General features: G+C 27.4%; 3 protein-coding genes across 10 annotated transcripts; all 3 read left to right on the forward strand.

Annotated features, from left to right (window-relative positions):
- Positions 1 to 168: 168 nt before the first annotated feature.
- On the forward strand, positions 169 to 14,143 carry LOC122570879 (guanine nucleotide exchange factor DBS-like). Of its 8 annotated transcripts, XM_043733797.1 has the most exons (17): positions 1,104 to 1,581; positions 1,677 to 2,028; positions 6,069 to 6,164; positions 6,248 to 6,362; positions 6,446 to 6,536; positions 6,628 to 6,858; positions 6,920 to 7,179; positions 7,263 to 7,497; positions 8,520 to 8,714; positions 8,778 to 8,954; positions 9,020 to 9,205; positions 9,275 to 9,610; positions 9,700 to 10,017; positions 10,094 to 10,291; positions 10,372 to 10,580; positions 10,632 to 10,851; positions 10,947 to 14,143. In XM_043733797.1, the coding sequence occupies exons 2-17, from the start codon at positions 1,956 to 1,958 to the stop codon at positions 11,172 to 11,174; spliced, it is 3,168 nt and encodes a 1,055-aa protein (XP_043589732.1). In that variant the 5' UTR covers positions 1,104 to 1,581; positions 1,677 to 1,955; the 3' UTR covers positions 11,175 to 14,143. The 8 variants fall into 8 exon arrangements, with proteins under 8 accessions (XP_043589728.1, XP_043589729.1, XP_043589730.1 ...); XM_043733794.1 differs by lacking the exons at positions 1,104 to 1,581; positions 1,677 to 2,028 and adding an exon at positions 171 to 657; XM_043733795.1 differs by lacking the exons at positions 1,104 to 1,581; positions 1,677 to 2,028 and adding an exon at positions 186 to 657 and having other exon boundaries at positions 10,653 to 10,851.
- Positions 2,035 to 5,126, forward strand: LOC122570883. Its single transcript, XM_043733808.1, has 3 exons — positions 2,035 to 2,860; positions 3,257 to 3,461; positions 3,643 to 5,126. Exons 2-3 carry the CDS (start codon positions 3,306 to 3,308, stop codon positions 4,651 to 4,653), a joined length of 1,167 nt encoding a protein of 388 aa, XP_043589743.1. The 5' UTR covers positions 2,035 to 2,860; positions 3,257 to 3,305; the 3' UTR covers positions 4,654 to 5,126.
- Positions 14,144 to 14,484: 341 nt separating the features above from the next.
- LOC122570885 (adenylate kinase) lies at positions 14,485 to 16,871 on the forward strand. Its single transcript, XM_043733812.1, has 4 exons — positions 14,485 to 14,786; positions 14,876 to 15,112; positions 15,269 to 15,436; positions 15,518 to 16,871. The coding sequence occupies exons 1-4, from the start codon at positions 14,670 to 14,672 to the stop codon at positions 15,752 to 15,754; spliced, it is 759 nt and encodes a 252-aa protein (XP_043589747.1). The 5' UTR covers positions 14,485 to 14,669; the 3' UTR covers positions 15,755 to 16,871.
- The last annotated feature ends 129 nt before the right edge of the window (positions 16,872 to 17,000 follow it).

Here is a 17,000-nt window from a genome sequence, read left to right on the forward strand (position 1 = left end):
AAGGAAGCACTTACTCAGTCATTTATCTTATAAAATCGTACAAACCGAATAAAAATCAAAGTTGTAATAAACAAGTGCAGTACCACAGATGAGATACAGATAGTTACATGATACATATCATATCACATACCTCTTTTGTATTCGTACGTTCATATGCGCGAATTTCACAGCCATTCACGACACCTATCGCGAAAACATTGCAGTAAGCGATGCGTCGTTTCAGTTCCGGGCGTTCCTCGACGACAAACAAACATGCTTCGTGTAGCGGGAGGAGATACAACAGTCGACAAAATTCTAGCGATTTGTTCGCTTGTGCGTTCTAATCCTTCTAATCTAATGGTGTAGATAGTTTGACACCGTAAAATGTAGCTCGAACACCTTAGACCGAATTCATCGTTGCGGTTGAAAAACCGCACACCCATGAGATCAACTTCCATTCCCATCTCCAGCACGTTGACGTTCACTGAGGAGTGGCGCGCAAAAAGATGGCCAGCTCGCCAACCAGCATCGAAAATCAAATAGACAGTTTTTTGGAACAGTTCAAACGCAGTGCCTCCCGCGCAATGGAAGAATCTCATAGGTCCAGTTATAATGCTTGTAGCAGTAGTATCAGTCATAGTCGAAGTGGAAACCTGGATCTCGAAATCTTGGAAGCTGGTAAGTTTTCGAGAATTTTGTATAATTTCAGTATAATTTATTGTCTTGTCAAGTTCAAATTTTAGTTATTTTACATTACTCTTTTTGTTACTTCCTCCACCGCATGCACTTTCAATTCTGCACTGTTTTCGATTGATTTTTTGGGCGTTCCTTGCATATTTTGATACATTTGCTTTCTAATAATACTCTTAATTTAAATACATTTAAACTTAATGTTTCATAGTTTCCTTATTGTCTTTTGTTAAATTATATTATAATTGTAAGTTTGCGTAGTAAGTCTTATCTTAAGTTTAGTATGTTATGTATTTTTTTAATTTTTGTCATAAATGCGTTAAATGTATAAACTTCTTTTTTAATGGTGAATAATCATTCTTATTTACTTATCTTGCATGATATAAATTAAAAATTATAGTATATTTAAAGAGCAGACGTTTTATACGTTATTTGGTTTAATTATTATACGTCAAAACTTTCATTATAATTATATTGTACAATGAAGAAATTATTGCATACATATGCATTCATATTATTTATTTCTTATAACATAAATGCTGCAATTGAAAAGATATGTTAAAAATCTATCACGCGACCCTTTTATAATCCAACGTGTTTTCAATTCAATAATAAAGTAATAACATAGTAGAATTATATAGAATTTTAGTTTAATCCACGTTTAATCGAACACTTTTGACTGACACGCTGCAAGTCACGTGCAGTTACCCCACTTTAGAAATCGAGTCTTTCGTGATTGGTTGTTTCGTCTTGTCTTTACTTCTACTGTGGAACATTATGGCGTCGCATACTCTGTTAGGTTACGATAGAGGTCGTCGTCCGTTGTAGGTGTTTTATGGTGATAAGTCATAAAACTACAGGATTACAAGTTGCGAGATGTATTCAATAAAGTTTTAAAAGCATCGAATCAATGTAACCATCATTATTTTATAATTAGAATTTTTACATCAATATATTATATATTATTAACAGATTTACTAATTAATTCGTTTTATTCTTGGATAAAGTGATCGCGTTGCAGTTATTTCTAGGCATTGGGTGCGTAAGACTAATTGGAAATATAGACTATAATATCCGAGCGGAAAATAAAGATCGACTATCATGAAATTCCATCAAATTAATGCACACGAAAAAATTAGAATATTTCATATATATCAGTAATAGAGTAGACTTGTAATATTGACGATAAATCAAATTATTGCGTGAAGTGTTGATTTTATCGATAATATCGCGTGATATTTTGTAACACGTAAAAAACGATTATTTAGTGAAGTAAAAAGCACAATATGATTCTTCGACGAAAGTCAACACACGGCTGCAACTGCCCCTGTCATCAACACTGCTCGACGAAATGTGCAGGTTTGGATTAGACACTTTATTCTACTACTTCCTACATTAATTTAATGCATAAAAATGTCGCTAAAAGAAATATTCCAAAAATTCGAAGTACAAACGATCTGCGCGATAATTATATTTTCCTTTTATAATTTTATTCGAACTATAAACAGATTATTGATTTATGAGACAACCCGATTTGTTTACATGTTAGTGATAGTCATATTACATAAACACAAGATCAATATTATAATTATAAATTTCTATTGCAATTTAATGGACAACTTGCTATGAATATTTGTCAATTTCATATCTCAAATTCATATTACAATGAATATATGGGTATGTTCTTACATATGTATATGTATATACATAATACGTTTTAAAATTTCTTTTTTCATTATTTGAATATGTATATTTAAATATATCGTGACTTAATGATTCTTATGAAAATCGAATCTAAATTTAAGTAAATTTGGAACAATGTTTTTTAAATAATATATGACATAACCATTTATTAAACAAATTAGCAGAATTATAGATTTTTCTTTGTTCATCAAAGTTAAAAAGAATTTAAACAAATGTTGATTATTTGAAATTATTTTGACAACTTTACCAATTGATACGAATATAACATGGAAATTGTTCCATTTATACGGGACTAGCACCGTTATCCCCTCCACGAAATATTAAGAACTAGATTCGCCATATCATTAAACGTAGTGCTTTATAATGTTACCCGGTATTATTAAAATTTGCGAAAAATTAATACCGTGACAGCATACATTTCAAATGTGGTATTTTTTAAAAGATATTTATAATTGTGAAAATAATCGCGAGGTCAAATTAAAAAAAGGTAAGTAAAATTTGACTTGCCACATAGCCATAAAGATGGAAAGCCATTATGTGTAGTGATTCTCAACCGGGTCGATGTCGAATGTAGTTTTCTAAATAAAAATCAAAATAATAAGTTCATCTCTTTGTTTTGTCATTTATGTTATTCGTTATAATCTTCTTTATCATTTACTTTATAATTTCTGATTTATTTTTTGCTAAATAAATTTAAACAAATTTTATAATTGACACGAACATATAACTGACATTAATCAGCTGATCACCTGTTTAGAATCTTTCTATTCGAAATTTTTATTGTAAAGTATTTTTTAAACAGACAATACTTGATTTCTATCATCGATTTTTTTTTTTATTTTCGTTTGTATAATTTTATCATTGAAATATTACTGTTTACCAGAACATATAAAGAGTTAAAAGATACCTCATTGTATAATATTAAGTGGAATATGGATACTAATTTATGTGAAAAAAATGAGATTGAAATGCAACCAGATATTGTAACATTGCAAGATACTTTACGTAATAAAAATCAAAAGGTAGAAGTATCCACTTGTCAATGTATGGTTAATGATGAGTTGACATATACACAAATAAGAGAAAAGGTAAGTAGACATCTGTGTTAAAACGATATAAAAAAGAATATTTTTATGGTAGTATATATCAATATCAATTAATCGTCATATCTTTTAATTTTATATCAGTATAATGTTAAGACATAAAGTTATCTATTAATGACCTATTAACAGCATTTTCCATAATATATGAAAAACTTTTGTATTACAGAAAATACATATGGATGCAACAAGTAGTACCTTCAAGCCAAAGAAAAACATAACAAAAATGAAAGTGAAGAAACATAAAAATGAAGAAGAATCAAATTATGAATCCACAAAGTTAGAGGATAGTCTAACTCAAGTGTTACAAAGATTTAAAAGAGGATGTGAATGTCAGGATGATCAGTGCTTTAAAGGTTTAAATCCTGAAACGGTGTATCGTCATAGATTGAATATTGCAGAATTAACAAAGGCTGAACATGATATGTATTTAATGGGTGTTACCATGGCTTGTTTGACCAATCCATATGAAACGGTGCGACATACAGAGCGACGTAGATTACGTGCACAATATGTATATCAGGGTAGAAGAGTGTGTTTGGATGCTTTCTTATACCTAGAAAACTGTACACATTATCAAATAAAACGAATTAGGAAACACTTAATGACCCATGGTGTTACCCCACGAGTTCATGGAAATCATGGAAAAATTCCTCACAATACGTTTTCCTTAGATATTTATAAAATTGCTACAGAATTCTTAAAAAATTTTATTGAATTGCAAGAAACAAAACAAAAAACGAAAGTTGCAAAAAATGCACAATTACATCTTCCATCAAACATTACACGCAAAGTAGTGTACAATTCATATATCCAGTATTGTAGAAAAATGTCTCCTGATATAAAAATAATGGGGTATTCAACATTTAGAAGATTTATGAAAGTTCAATTCCCGCAAGTAAAATTTTCTAAGTTAGAATTCATGATCAGAAATCAGAATATACAGAATCAAGGATGTAGTAAAACTGACTTGGAGAAAAAAGATGCAATTGATGATGGAACATCCAAATCAGCAGATCTGATAACAGAAGGCAATGCCATATTACCTTTATTAATTGCTAGCGAAACAGGACAAAGTGATACTTATTTTTTAACACCAATTAGCAAACTACAAGATGGTGTGAGTTATCAGATAACTACAAGTGGACTTCTAGTCAATAAATCACCATTACCTGTCTAAAATAGATGATGTTAAAAAATAAAAAGTCTCTTACATTTAATATTTAAATACAATTAAAAAGATAATATATTTGAAAATATACATATAAAATAAAATAAAATTTTATAAAATGACTGTATAAATTACCCAATAAAACAGGTATATTTTGTTCATATGCTTATATTATTATAATTAAAAAATATGTCTGAGGTAGATTGAGTGTTCAAGAAATAATACATTAACGGTCGTTTTATTAATTCATAAAAATCCGCTCATTAGTTATTAAATATTTATTTTATTTAAACAAACAAAGGAAAGAATCATGATTTGATGTGTGGTTGTGTCATATTGATTTATAATCTGTAAACCAAGTATGTATATATAATTAATATAATTATATACATATATAATATATATATAATTAATATAACTATATATATAATTATACACATATACATAATATTTTAGATAATAAATAATTTGTATTTTTTCAATTTATGGTTTTTTTCTTATTATATCCTATCTGCATAGTTGTGGAACAATCACATATTACAAATAAGAGTAATATAAAAATGTAGTTATCCTAAGTATGTTCTATTAGGACTGAATTCTAATATATAAATCAGTAATCACTTTTAAAAAATATTAACATTTTATACATTAAACTAATAATATTATATAAAATTTGAAAACAGTATATTAAAATTAGACTTAAAAAATTGCAAAAAGGGGAAACTGTACAAGAAAATGTTGAACTTTACTATTTAAAATAATAAAATGAAAATTTAATTCATAACAAACTGTGTACTATGTATATATTTATTTTACAATATTTATTATTAATAATTTATTAATAATAATATTACTACACCTAATTATAATTATATTAACATATTTTTTATTCCAGAAAGATTTGTTTTTTTATAGAAGTATATATATCTTTATAATTATAATAATGTCAATTTATAGTTTGAGAGCCTCTTGCTTTACAGTTATAGCTGAAATATTGTAGATACAGCAGGAAACTACTTCACTTAGTTGGAATCAGCAAGGTCATATAAGTGCACTCTGAGATCTCACTTTGACATATAGCAAATATTGCATAAGTGATTATCAATACAATTGTATATAATTGTACCAAATACTTATTTTAAATAACTATAGAGCTATGTAGTTGAAGTTATTTTTATTAAAAATTATTAATGTAATTTATTTACAAATTTATTGTGTAATTATATTGTATGTTCAATATTATGTAAATATACCATGAGATATATGTGTTTAATGATGTATAAATATTTATATATTACAAAATGGAAATATAAGTACTTTGATTTATAATATCATTCAATCAGTCATAGCATTATTTAATATTACATATATTGTATATATTTACATTTTAAAATATGTAATTCACTTGATTTTACATTTTTTAGAAGATGTAGAGAGCATGACAGGTGAGATTGAAAATGGAGATTTGGCAATCCGAGATGTTGCAGACCTTCTTCAATCACAGTATGCTATTATAGCAGGTGAGATAAAATTTGATTAATGTCATTGAAGAATATATTATATAATTATTGCATTTTTAAAATAACACGTTCCACATATGTAGGAGGGAAAACTCGAGAAGGATGTCCTATAATTACTTTTCCAGATAATGGTAATTTTCATAATTTATCTGACTTGGATTACCAACGTCTCATGCTGTATCTTACTTCTGTGCCAACGTGAGATTTCAACTTTCAGTGTTATTAATATGTACAGTTACATGTTGGAAAAATCATTACAAATAATATCTGATAATTTTTAGATTACAAGAAGCAGATCTTGGATTCCACTTAATTATTGATAGAAGAAATGATAAGTGGAACTCTGTGAAGACTGTGTTATTAAAGATCTCTGTGAGCATATATATATATATATATTAAAACATACAATGATAATATAAGGAAAAGTTTTGATAGTTCTGTTAATAATTATCTTATATTTTAGGGCTTTTTTCCTGGTTTAGTTCATGTAGCATATGTTCTGCGTCCAGCTGGATTTTTACAGAAAGCTATTTCAGAAGTATCAAACAAGCTATTTAGAGAAGATTTCAAATTTAGAGTTATATTTTTAGCAAATGTTGCTGAACTTCATGAACTTATAGATAAAGATCAGTTAACTGAACAACTGGGTGGTACCTTGCCATATTGTCATCACACTTGGATACAAAATAGAATTGTAAGTAGAATAATAAAAATAATATAAAAATAACTACTTCTCTATATTAAAAATTTTTTAGAGTTTAGAAAAATTTTCATCAATGACTCAAGACGTATCTCTCGCATTGGATTCTTTCACTCGGCGTTTAGCCGAAATTGAATTTCCTAATAATACAGTTGCAACTACATCTTTACTATCTCAACAACAAGTAGAATACAATGAATTAAAAGAAGAAATTCTTAGTGCTGCAAGACATGGTGAAGCACTATTGGATAGTGTAAGACAATTAACTGGCAAGGGAACAGCTGATAGATTAGGAAATGTTGCAGCAATAGAAAGGTAGAAGATAATTTAGTTTAACACTAATTACAACTATTTTTCTTTATTGAGAACAAGAATTAAAAGTTATTATTTGTTTTTAGATTGCTTGTTCAGTTAGAAGAAACGGAACGCACTTTTGATCTGTTTTGGACACATCATAGTTCTCGTTTGAGACACTGCTTAGCATTAAGACAATTTGAAGCTGACTTTAGAGAGTTACAAGCAATATTAGATCAACATCTAAAAACTATAGAAGAAATGACAGAAGTAGGAGAAACTCAAGCAAGGGTTGAGCAGTTAGTTTGTGACACGTCAGCATTTCAAAGAATATGTAGAGTATGTACCTTTATTTATACATATATACATGCATATTTTTATTACATATTAAACAAACATATATTCTAATCTATGCAAAACAACAAAAGTACACAAGCAATAAAATAAAGCTAATCTGTCTAAATAAATATATTTACAAATCTGGGACAATAATATTTAAAAATACTTCTATATAAAATAATTGTTTATATCACTTTCAACTCTATATAACTAATAAAATTATATGATGAAAGGAAAACAAATATTAATATTAATATCAATATTTTAAGTTTGAGAATGTTCACAATGCACTTAAGGCAGCAAGGTATAATATTCGAACCAGTATTATAAAGCATTTATTTTAATAAGTTTATTTTAGATATTTAAAAATTAAAATATGTATATAAATTAATATCCACTACAAAATTGTTAAAAAATTTTAATGAAAATTCTGGTTTGAATAATATTTATATGTAGATACACATACATATAATGCACATCATGCACAAATGTTATTTTGCATCGCTTTCCTCATTTTGTCGATAGTCCTATTTGTTGCATACCATGTGGATTTGGGTCTTGGTAAGCAATCCACTCAACAGAATACATATATTTTGTGATAGATTTACATATTTAAATACGATGATAATAATTATTTCAATTTTTTAATTCTATTTACTGTATCTTGAAATACAATAAAATAATTATTAAGTATAACAATTTATGGGTTTGTGAATTAAATCCCTATCAAACGTTTAGTTACATCAAATGCGTACTCACGCACATTTGAAGCTTAAAAATTACTTATCAAAAACGAAAAAAATAGGGATTTAATTCATGCCTTATACTGGCATGATGAACTTTGAGAATGAATGTCATTATTATTTCTCACTTTACACTGCACGTAAGATAGTATTTTTTTGTAATACTTTTTTTAGACGAAACAGTGACAATTGATGAAAACATTTGATGACTGTTTGTAGTTTTCTTATTAATGTTATTTTCATATTTTTAAACATGAATAAAATTACATATATTTATAGGGAGATATAGAACGAGCAGAGGAGGTGATATCTGCTGGTCAACAACTATTATCTGGGAGGCATCAATGTCCTACAGATGTTGTAGAACCAAAATGCGTGGAACTACAGAGGATTTGTACTATTCTAAGTCAAAGATTAGAAAGACGATTACATATGTTAACTAAATGTAGGGAACTCATGGAACGTATAGATAAGGTAATTATTTATATTTAAAATTATCTGAAACGATGTCTATTTCTAAATATATATACATAATAGGCAAACACATGGTGTACACGTGGTATAGAATTACTTGCCTCACAAAACAATACAACTCCACCTGATCAAGCACTTCAAGAATTACAAGAATTAATAGAAGCTGCTGAAGAATTTCACCATCCCAGATGTATTTTTCAAGACTCTGTAATGCCTGAAACTAAGGCTCTTATTACTCAAGTATGTATATTCTGTAAACAAAATTATATTTATAAAATTATTGTGCTTATAAAATAAATTATTAGGTTTTGCAAAGAATAGAAGATGTGTCCTTGATGTGTGATAAAAGAATAATGACATTAAAACAGCAATTAATTAAACCAGCAAGACCAGTTCAAACTGTAACACCTGAACCAGTTAAACCATTGCAATCACTGCCTCAAATTGTTAAACCTGGAAGAATTCTTAAAAAAGCTAACACTATGCCGAAGGTAAATTGTTATTTTACTTAATCTGACATATTTTCAATTATTTTTTATTTCTTGATTATATTCCTTTAGATGGAGATGAGTCCTATAGAAGGAGAATCTTCATCTCCAGAAAGTGAATCTAAGGACACAGAAGCTTTACGTTTAAAGCGTGGACATGTTTTAACGGAACTAGTTGAAACTGAACGAATTTATGTTGCTGAGTTAGGTACTATAATTAAAGGATACAAAATGGAATTAATAAATGAGGCAATGGCTCATTTAGTACCAGCAGCATTAGTTGGCAAAGGAGATATTTTATTTGGAAACTTAGAAGATATATACATTTTTCACGGAGAAACATTTTTAAAAGATTTAGAAAATTGCATTTCAAATACCGAACTTGTCGCATTATGTTTTGTACAAAGGGTAAATGTCTATACATATACGCAATTTTAGTCAATTAATACAAAATTAACGTAGATATTTTTTAATATAAGATGCATCTATCTTTTTAGCGCGAAATGTTCTTCAGATTATATAGTTATTATTGTCAAAACATTCCGAGATCTGAAAAATTACGAGAACAGATACAAAATGAACCACAGTTTCTTGCAGCTTGTCAACAAAAGCTTGGTCACAAATTACACCTTGCTGCATACCTTCTAAAGCCTGTTCAACGTATAACAAAATACCAATTGTTGTTGAAAGATCTTTTAAAATATAGCGACGAACCATCGTGTTGTACTGAATTACAAGAAGCATTAGATTGTATGCTTGTTGTATTAAAATGTGTTAATGACAGCATGCATCAGACTGCAATTACTGGATTTGGTGTAGGCATAATATTATTTAAAAATAATTGTTTATGCCATTCAATGATGTAATGCCAAAAATGCATATCCTTTTTAGGGTGATCTAAATGCACAAGGTGAACTCCTATTGCAAGGTTCTTTCAGTGTATGGAGTAGCAGTAAACGAGAACGGCTTCTCAGGTTAAAACCATCACAGCGACATATATTCTTATACGAAAAGGCATTTATATTTTGTAAACATAGTAAACCACAAGCTCATAATAAAGCTACATACCATTTCAAAAGATATCTAAAGGTAATTTTTAATATCTGTTTCATATTTTTTATTCACTTTATTTATATTATATCTAAAAAGCATAATCTTATTTTTTATAGATGTCACAAATTGGATTAACAGAATCGGTAAAAGGTGATGCAAGACGTTTCGAAATTTGGCTACAAGGTCGAGCTGAAGTGCATACTATACAAGCATCTACAGTTGATGTCAAACAGTCTTGGGTGCGTCAAATTAAAGGCGTTTTAATGTCTCAATTGGCTGAGCTTAAAGGGAAACAAAATTCTGCTCTTGGAAAAACCAATCACAAGTATATATTATTATTTATAGGACACATTAAAAACTTTAATGATTATAATAGTTTTGCACAAAATATTTGTAGACCTTTGCGGCAAACGATTTCATGGGAAGCTCAAGGCAGTGTTTCAGGATCGTTAAGAACTCTTTCAGTTGATGGCAGCAGTGTTATATCGCATATTACAGATATTTCGCAGTCAACTGAAGATGATGTTGCATGGAGTTCAGAAAACAGTAATACTGATGACGAAGATGCTTTCAGTGAAAATCCTGGTCCTGCTCCTGTAAGTTTCATTTCAAATAGTATAATTAAATAGTTAGATGCCTATAGTTTAAATAATTAAAAAGCTAATATGCTATCAATTTTGTATTCAATTAGGGTGGAAGATATGTAGCATTAGCTGATTATTGTGCAGTTGGTCAATCAGAAGTTACAATGCGCGAGGGAGACAATCTAGAACTTCTTAAAGTCGGATGTGCTGGTTGGTGGTTTGTAAAATTAATAAGTACTGGAATAGAAGGATGGGCACCAGCAGCTTACTTGGAACCAATGAATCGGAAGAGTTCACGTAGCTCACAATCAGTCAACAGCCAAGAAACTATATGAAACAGGCGTCTAACACACTAGATTTTCCTAGTGTGTTAGATTTACGCATGTATTCAAAGAATATCACTTGTTGAAGTATAAAATTAACAATCATATATTGGCAGATTTTATAATCCATACAAAGATATAGATAAGAATTCAGAAATTTTGCATAATATACATACAATATAACGAAACTTATTTCAGACCGTATGATATAGCAATATATGCTTGATCTATATGATTAATCTGTGAATAATTAGAGCCACATATAACTTTTGAAATGGAAAATTAGATGAGGAGAATCTAAGATATTAACCTAATTAGTTAATCCTTCATAAAAAGGTATAAATAACGAGAAACCAGGGAATGAAAGAATGCATAAACTTTTTTACTACATAAAGTATATTACGAAAGAATTTGTTGGTGGAAGCGCTTTACGCAAGCAAATAAAATTTGCATTTACTACAGAAAAATAATATTAACTAGATTTATTCTTACAAAAAGAATAATATTTATAGAATTGTATAAAACGTATTTGGATAGCGGATTAAAAAATTTATGCACGCACATATGCATATTTACACATACATACAATACAGTTATGGTAAAGTAAATTATACGGATTTGTATTCAACTTTGCATTTTCTAATATCGCAAAGAAAATAACTACAATGAAATGCAATCATTTCAATCACACAGTTACTACTTCCATAAAAGTTATATAAAATTACAATTTATGAAATTTATCTATACTTGTGACCTGTATAATATTTAACTATATGCAAATATTCCAAAGTTCATATTAGATTTGGAATATTTTTATTTTTTGTAATCTATTAGCAACGCTCGTAACATTTTTTAAATAACAAAGCTTGTGTACAGTTACAGAAAGAAATCAAATATATCTGTGTTATATTTATAAAATATTTTTCAGTAAAATTATGTAATAAAATTATTATTTACATATTTATTATAATAGTATTATATTATCATCAATATAGTTTATTTATTTTTACAAATAATTTAATAGAACATAGTTTTCGAAACTGAAAAACGAATTTAGAATATTTGCAAATTATCCAAAAGTGATCATGAAGTCTTTAAAATTATAACGAGTGTACGAGTATTTATTTAATGCTTCTGCGATTGAATTATAAGAATTTAGCAGAAGTACTTTGTTGAAACATTAGTATAGATAAAATAGAGAATATACTGTTAATAAGTCTTTGTGACCAAACAGCTTGATATTAGTACTATTTTAGTACGTAAAAAATAGCTTATTTGAAATATTTAATGAAAAAGAAATGAACGATTATAGAGTATTAAGTAACATATACACAAGTTCTCAAGAGCATGAGAATTAACACCAAGCATTGTGCAATACATAATATAATACTGTAATAAACTTTAGAAAAATATTCCAGTAAAAAAGCAATTCCAATTTTTGCAGAATTGATAATTCATCAATTTCTTAAATATTTAATGGTAATGAAATAGGTATAATATAATTTGTACTGAAAATTTATATGGATATAGAAGAACTAAATAAGAAATTGTTATGAATTAATATTTTTCTTTTATAGCTAAATGTGCAATTATAACATTCTTTTTATGATTGGGATCATGATTTACATTGCTTGGAAAATGTTAATTAACTGTAATTTATATGTTATTTATATATAACAAAATTCTATTGTGATTATAAGATATATAGATACATATATTGAGTACAAATAATTTATTTTAGCAGTATGGCTATTATTGAAATAAATTCGTGTTATAATATATGGATATCATAATAAATATGATATTTAAATAATTTGAAAATAAGATTAATAGTTACATTGTTAATGTTTTATTAATAGAAAATGTTGATTTTAGACCAAAGAAAATTGTGCATCTTTTCTTGGGAAAGCAAGGCGATGAAAACATTATTAATTTATGATCGTTAACTATTAATTTTTAGTTTATTATTTATCATTCTCACCCACCTTTACGCCGTCCTAATATTAACTAGTTATAGGATTCAATAATTCATCAAATAAATTATTTTATTTGATGTTTAACGTTTGATTTATTTCTTTTGCATTTTAAAAAAACGTAAGATTTTATGTATATTCAAATATAGCAACATTGTGATAATAAAATTTGAATGTGGTAAATAGTTACGGAAATGACTTTAAATCTGATTAATTATTCTGCTTGCAAAAAATGTTTTTTATTGGATTTTTGTGTTCCAATACGTACTTAATATAAGAAAACAAACAAATATTTAGGTTATCAGAATTTTTGTAGATAATATTACATTAATACATAGACAATAATTATATGTGGAATGTGGAATGGTTCTATTATGAATGCATGCGGATGTAATAATAATTTTTTAAACAAATAAAGCAATGTTATTATTGTATTTGTTTTTAGAAAAGAAAACTGGACGATTTTACAGAAAGGAAAATGTTTATTCTATACAATATATTAATAGAAATAGGCTGTAATCATTAGGAATACTATTAAAGATGTTAGTTTTGTTTACAAAATTGAGATCTAAATTAATTCAAAAAAGCAATATCAATCCTGATTGAAATATTGTCTATAAGCTTCTAAAAAAGGGTTCTTTTTATTGTTCCTTTCAGGGTATTTTAATATAATTTATTTTTACACGAGATTAACTTAAATATTAATACTTCATCAATGTATAATATAATTAAGCATTGAAAAATAAGCTTGCCATACAAAAATTTTAGTAAATGAGAATTTAGGTAACAGTTTTTTGTTGAAACAATGAAGTTCTGATCGTAGTTAAATTAATATCAATTGTAATAATAATGATGCTGTTATTATGTTTAAATTAACAGCCATAAAAGTCATAGTTTTTAATAAGCAATTAAAATTCGAGACTAGGTTAAAACTAGCGTATTTAATATTGTATTTTGTTTAATGTATTGTCTGTGTTTATTAAAATAATATAATAAGATAAAAATATATATGAATTCAAAAAATAATTTACCCACGTAATTCTATACTTAAGTTTATTAAACCTATAGCTTTATTTTCTAATTTTACGATAGAAATGTATAAATATACATACTTTAAATATGGCTATATGTATAAAATACTATCTTATACTTTTTCAGATTTGTATTCTTTAGTAAATGTTGTGGGGATTATTAAGACTCTCTATCCATTAATGAACACGATTAAAATTAATTTTAGAATGTTTGAAATCGAAATTTAAATTTAAATTTGCGACCGCAATCGATTTAATTTTATTTAAATCGATATTAATTTGAATTTAGAACGATAGATGAGGTAAGTGTTGTATGTATATACATAGTACAAAGGACGAATCATTGCGCTACATTCTTTTGGAAGAATCGGAGGAATTGATGGTGCATATTTGTTGGGCGCGTTGTGTATAACAGTGATTTGTATTCTTGATAGTAATCTTTAATATAATCGTTTTCGTAAATTTCTGAAAATTTTACTAAAAAAGTTAGCTATAACAAAAAAATGGCTCCGCGTGCAGAAGCAGTGCCAAAGGAAATTTCAGAAGTTTCAAAAGATGTACCGAGTAGAGGAATTAATGCAGTTTTATTAGGACCACCTGGTTGCGGTAAGGGTACACAGGTGAAATTAATTCTTTTTACGCAAATTTGGATGTAATATTTTTAAAACATTAATGCGAATTATTTAATCGAATACTGATTGTATTTTAGGCACCGCTATTGAAAGAACGATACTGTGTATGTCATTTATCTACAGGTGACATGCTTCGAGCAGAAATTAATTCTGGATCCGCTATTGGAACAGAAATTAAAAAAGTAATGGATGATGGTAAATTAGTCAGTGATGATCTTGTAGTTAATATGATTGATAGTAATCTAGATAAACCTGAATGTAAACGTGGTTTTTTGTTGGATGGTTTTCCTAGAAGTGTACCACAAGCTGAAAAAGTAAGCTTGATATCTTCATAGTGATATCTTAATGGACTGAAGTTAATAACAATTTGTTTTTGTTCAACTTGAGAAGATTATCAATAACCTTGAAATGACATTGAGGTAAGATTTTGATATTTTTTATTAAAATTCATTTCTTTTCTATTACAACAGCTTGATGAAATGTTAAAGAAGAGACAAACCAAGTTAGATGCTGTGATAGAGTTTGGAATTGATGATAATTTGTTGATAAAGAGAATCACAGGTCGTTTAATACATCCTGCAAGTGGCAGATCGTACCATGAAGAATTTTCTCCTCCTAAAGAACATATGAAAGATGATGTAACTAATAATGATTATTTTTATTAAATGACAACTTACATATGAAATTAGAAAATATATTAAACAATATTTTGTTAATAGATTACTGGAGAGCCATTAATTAAAAGATCTGATGATAATGCAGAAGCATTGAAGAAACGATTAGCAACATATCACACACAAACTCAACCTTTGATTGATTATTATACTTTACAAGGGGTTCATTATTATGTTAATGCAGCTCAATCTCCTAAAAACGTTTTTAAAGACATTGACCACATTTTCCTAAAAACAACTAAAGAAGAGAAAAAGAAAGGTTTCTTCAGTTGGCTCTTTTAAAATGTTGAATAAAGAAATATACTTCGTTTTTCTCTTGTAAACTAAGGGCAATATGTAGTTAATTGAAAAAAGCTTAAGTATCAAAATGACTTTTAACTGAAGTTAGTAATCTAGGTAAATGATTTCCCATTTAAAAACAATTTACGCTACTTAGAGTCAGTACAGTGTGTATTTTTTTGAACAACTAATATAGAGTACATTGAATGAAACATTAAACAAAAGAAGAGAAAATAAAAGTGCATAGTGCATTGGTTAAATTGCAAATAATGTATATGTTTTAAAAAGAACTATTACAAGCTAATAAGTCAAATGCACACATTTTAATAATAGAACAAGTTTGATATAATACTTTGATATGTAATATCATTTAAGTGCATAAGAGAATAACGTATGTATATATAATGGAAGACTTGATTTATTTACTTAAATACTGTTATAGAGTATATTTTCATTTCTTTTACTGTATTTCTTTGAGACATACATTTCGCAAGACTTGTAACATTCTCTGCATAAAATATATATATCATTCCTCAGACTTTTTATAATCGAAGATTATGTTTTGAAATTTTTAGTACAAGAGAAAAGACCTATCCAACAATTAAGATACTTAAATATAAGTGATGTAAATATAAATAACACAAAAGTTTTGAAGAAATTTACTTCAATGTGATTTCTTATGTAAGATTTTAATAAGAGCATAATTTTTGAACGTAAATGATAAAAAAATACTGCATTTTAAAATATTAAACAGTTTTAACGAAATGTGTCATTTATTTATATATATATATATATAAAATTATGCGTATAAATTTTATACGCACAATGTTTTTATATATTTTGAGTAGAGGCATTTTATTTAAATAAAAAAATATATGAACAGAAAGTAACAAATTTTAAGATACATTATTAATGCACTGGAAACATAAAGATGCCTATGTATTCTTACAATTAAATATGAGTAACTTTCCAAGATGGCTATAAAATCAGATGCAATGTATATTTTGAAAGCCTATTTTCCGTATAATTCAAAGTAACTCAAATATATATTAGTACACTATTCCCACCTTAAGAAATGAATGTATATCTGAATATAGAATAAAATTTCTAATATACTGAAGTATTTGATGTGATTTCTTTCGAAAAAAATGTAAAATGTAATTTTATGCAATAAAATGTATATGAAAAAGTATAAAGGAAATTGTAACGGTTAAAAATGCGCGGTAGGTGAATGGAGAGCGCCGCGTAA

Source organism: Bombus pyrosoma, linkage group LG9, assembly GCF_014825855.1.
Source record: "Bombus pyrosoma isolate SC7728 linkage group LG9, ASM1482585v1, whole genome shotgun sequence".
In the NCBI taxonomy this organism is placed as follows: domain Eukaryota; kingdom Metazoa; phylum Arthropoda; class Insecta; order Hymenoptera; family Apidae; genus Bombus; species Bombus pyrosoma.

Excerpts from the sequence above, each read along its gene's own strand:
- LOC122570879 (XM_043733793.1), top strand. The coding sequence starts at position 486 with ATGGCCAGCTCGCCAACCAGCATCGAAAATCAAATAGACAGTTTTTTG. Across the intron at positions 8,715-8,777 it reads TCATGGAACGTATAGATAAG|GCAAACACATGGTGTACACG; the intron begins GTAATTATTTAT and ends TATACATAATAG. Across the intron at positions 9,611-9,699 it reads CATTATGTTTTGTACAAAGG|CGCGAAATGTTCTTCAGATT; the intron begins GTAAATGTCTAT and ends CTATCTTTTTAG.
- LOC122570883 (XM_043733808.1), top strand. The coding sequence starts at position 3,306 with ATGGATACTAATTTATGTGAAAAAAATGAGATTGAAATGCAACCAGAT. Across the intron at positions 3,462-3,642 it reads ATACACAAATAAGAGAAAAG|AAAATACATATGGATGCAAC; the intron begins GTAAGTAGACAT and ends TTTGTATTACAG.
- LOC122570885 (XM_043733812.1), top strand. The coding sequence starts at position 14,670 with ATGGCTCCGCGTGCAGAAGCAGTGCCAAAGGAAATTTCAGAAGTTTCA. Across the intron at positions 14,787-14,875 it reads GTTGCGGTAAGGGTACACAG|GCACCGCTATTGAAAGAACG; the intron begins GTGAAATTAATT and ends ATTGTATTTTAG. Across the intron at positions 15,437-15,517 it reads AAGAACATATGAAAGATGAT|ATTACTGGAGAGCCATTAAT; the intron begins GTAACTAATAAT and ends TTTTGTTAATAG.